Source organism: Penaeus vannamei, chromosome 39 (genome assembly GCF_042767895.1).
Source record: "Penaeus vannamei isolate JL-2024 chromosome 39, ASM4276789v1, whole genome shotgun sequence".
In the NCBI taxonomy this organism is placed as follows: domain Eukaryota; kingdom Metazoa; phylum Arthropoda; class Malacostraca; order Decapoda; family Penaeidae; genus Penaeus; species Penaeus vannamei.
The window spans coordinates 5,543,586-5,546,085 of NC_091587.1; the positions used below are offsets into that span (position 1 = coordinate 5,543,586).

Here is a 2,500-nt window from a genome sequence, read left to right on the forward strand (position 1 = left end):
ATGGTGATAAATGTGTCATATAACTGCATAGACATTCAAGTTTAGAAGCATAGATGGGATGAAGTTTATAATACGAAAAAGAAAAAGAAAAATGCGGATTCACATTTCCATTGAGGTATATGGCACTCTATGCCCATTGCATACCCTACACTTGATATGCTATACAACAAATGTTCCTTGAAAATATTTTGCGAACTCCAGAAGTCCATCATCCTTCGTACGCTGAAACCCCGTGTTCGGTGCAGGGCTGGAAGGCTGTAAGTCCCGTGCAGCTCTCCATGATGAGTATCTCCGTGAATGGTCGTTGATATAGTGTGAAGTGAGGCAGGCGGCTGAAAGGAACGCTGAAACATGAATTAAGTTGTTCGAACGGAGGGAAGGTGGTGGAGATGGGATGAGGGAGAGGTGGGAGGGTGGGAGGAAGATAGAGAGGGAGAGATTGACGGAGGGAGGGAAGGAGGAAGGGAGGGACTTAGGGGCACGTGATTTAAGCTGTTCGAAGTGGACGACCAGGTTATGTGAAGACGCCGGGGCCCTGATTCTCAAAAGAGCCTTAAGTTAAGGCGCGCTGGAGGCCTTATCCGTCCTGCTGTATTTCCCTTATACAAGAGCGAAGAGTTGATTTCCGCCCGCCGTAAACCGCTGAAGACCGCTCTCCCCTTCCCTGCCTTCACCTAAGGCGCTTCAACTCGCACCAATATGGCGGGTCCCTTGCTCTGTGTATGTGTATCTGAGATCGCTCGGCCGTAAGTTAAGGCGCCTTAAGGAGATACGGCGCCTTACCGCGTTTGAGAATCCGGCCCCGGGATGCCTGAATGTGCAGTCATGGTTAAAGTCTTGCCGAACCTGCTTCGGATTCCGTTTCGAACACGCGCTTGATACCACACTTCTTGTACTGGGATCAGATTCTGAAACGCGTTAAGGCGCCTCAGGTTAAGAAGGCAAGGGGAGAGCCGCCTTTAGCGCTTCACGGCGGGCGGGAAATCTACACTCTTCGCTCTTATTCAAGGGGAATACAGCAGGACGGTTAAGACCTACAACGCGCCTTAACTTAAAGCTCTTTTGAGAATCCGGCCTCTGGGTGAGATAGATTCGAAGTTTCAATTCGTCACTTTTGCCCGCCACTGCACCCAACACAGTCACCGCGATATGGTGTTCGCCCGACAGTGAGGCACGTCCATCACACAAGGTTCCGATCTTGCGTCCAGGGCATAGTGTCCCCACGCCTTTGAAAACTGCGCATCGGGGAAATATAACTTTTTTAGAGCATATTTAGAAGTTGAAATACACTTTTTAGAGGCGCTGTTCATAGTGCCTCTAACTAGTATTGGCTCTATTGGTTTTCGGCGTTTTTAGAGTCAAGGAATATTCTCATAAACCCAATTTTGCATGCAGTGTTTGTGATGTACTTAATTTATTGAGATTTGATTGCCTCATGGCCCCCAGATTATGATGAATCCATGTTCTAGCACAACGATGAATATGAGGGTCATGATTTTTGTGATATTACGATGTTTATCACCATCATTTTCATCACCATCGTCATAATCATTACCAACACATCAACATCATCACCAACACCACATCATCACCATAACCATGGTTCACAACCATCTGTCATCATCATTATCCACGCCTTATTATGACAATTTCCTAAATAGATAAATAAATAAAAAGTTATTAATGTGGAAAAACACCTAAACTTACAGAATGTCAGGAAGGCGATACCTTCATGGATGATTGCAATACTTGTGGTTGCTTAAATGGGCATATTGTCTGCACTTTAATTGACTGTCAAGCAGGTATGAATGCCGGCTAATTAACGCCTCTGTTTTGATTGGGTGATGGGAAAACCATTCATTTTTTTCTGCAGTCTCTGCTCTCTCTCTCTCTCTCTCTCTCTCTCTCTCTCTCTCTCTCTCTCTCTCTCTCTCTCTCTCTCTCTCTCTCTCTCTCTCTCTCTCTCTCCCCCTCCCTCCCCCCCTCCCCCCCTCTCTCTCTCTCTCTCTCTCTCTCTCTCTCTCTCTCTCTCTCTCTCTCTCTCTCTCTCTCTTTCTCTTTCTCTTTCTCTTTCTCCCTCTCTCGCCCTCTCCCTTCCTCTCTCTCCTTCTTCCTCTACCCCTCCTCTCTCTGCTTCTTCCTCTACCCCTCCTCTCTCTCTCTCTCTCTCTCTCTCTCTCTCTCTCTCTCTCTCTCTCTCTCTCTCTCTCTCTCTCTCTCTCTCTCTCTCTCTCTCTCTCTCTCAATCTATCTACATGATCTTGACCGTCATCATTTAAAACAGTGATATAATAAAGGTAAAAAGTTACCTTAATACTTGTTATTATAATAATGATAACACCTTTCGTACTTTACATATTTCCCCAACGAGAAGGAAATTTATTAATCGGTTGGAAAACACCCATAACTTGCAGAGTGCAGAGACGGCGAAAGAATCCAGAGAGACTGCAACACTTGCATTTGCAGCAATGGACACTTTGCGTGCACCGAAAAGGCGTGT

At 46.0% G+C, this 2,500-nt stretch overlaps 1 protein-coding gene across 18 annotated transcripts in view; it reads left to right on the top strand.

The window, feature by feature from the left end:
* The window catches only part of LOC113808828 (kielin/chordin-like protein), a 57,492-nt gene that overhangs the window by 17,382 nt on the left and 37,610 nt on the right, over positions 1–2,500 (top strand). For 5 of the 18 annotated variants that reach the window (XM_070116475.1, XM_070116477.1, XM_070116493.1 and 2 more), the window contains exons 2-3: positions 1,710–1,802; positions 2,415–2,500. The exon at positions 2,415–2,500 is cut by the window's right edge and continues 7 nt beyond it. The exons of 8 other annotated variants lie outside the window; for them this stretch is intronic. In XM_070116475.1, the coding sequence (XP_069972576.1) occupies positions 1,710–1,802; positions 2,415–2,500 (179 nt within the window). The remainder of the gene's footprint in view (positions 1–1,709; positions 1,803–2,414) is intronic. 5 more of the 18 variants (XM_070116480.1, XM_070116481.1, XM_070116491.1 and 2 more) reach the window with 1 other exon arrangement.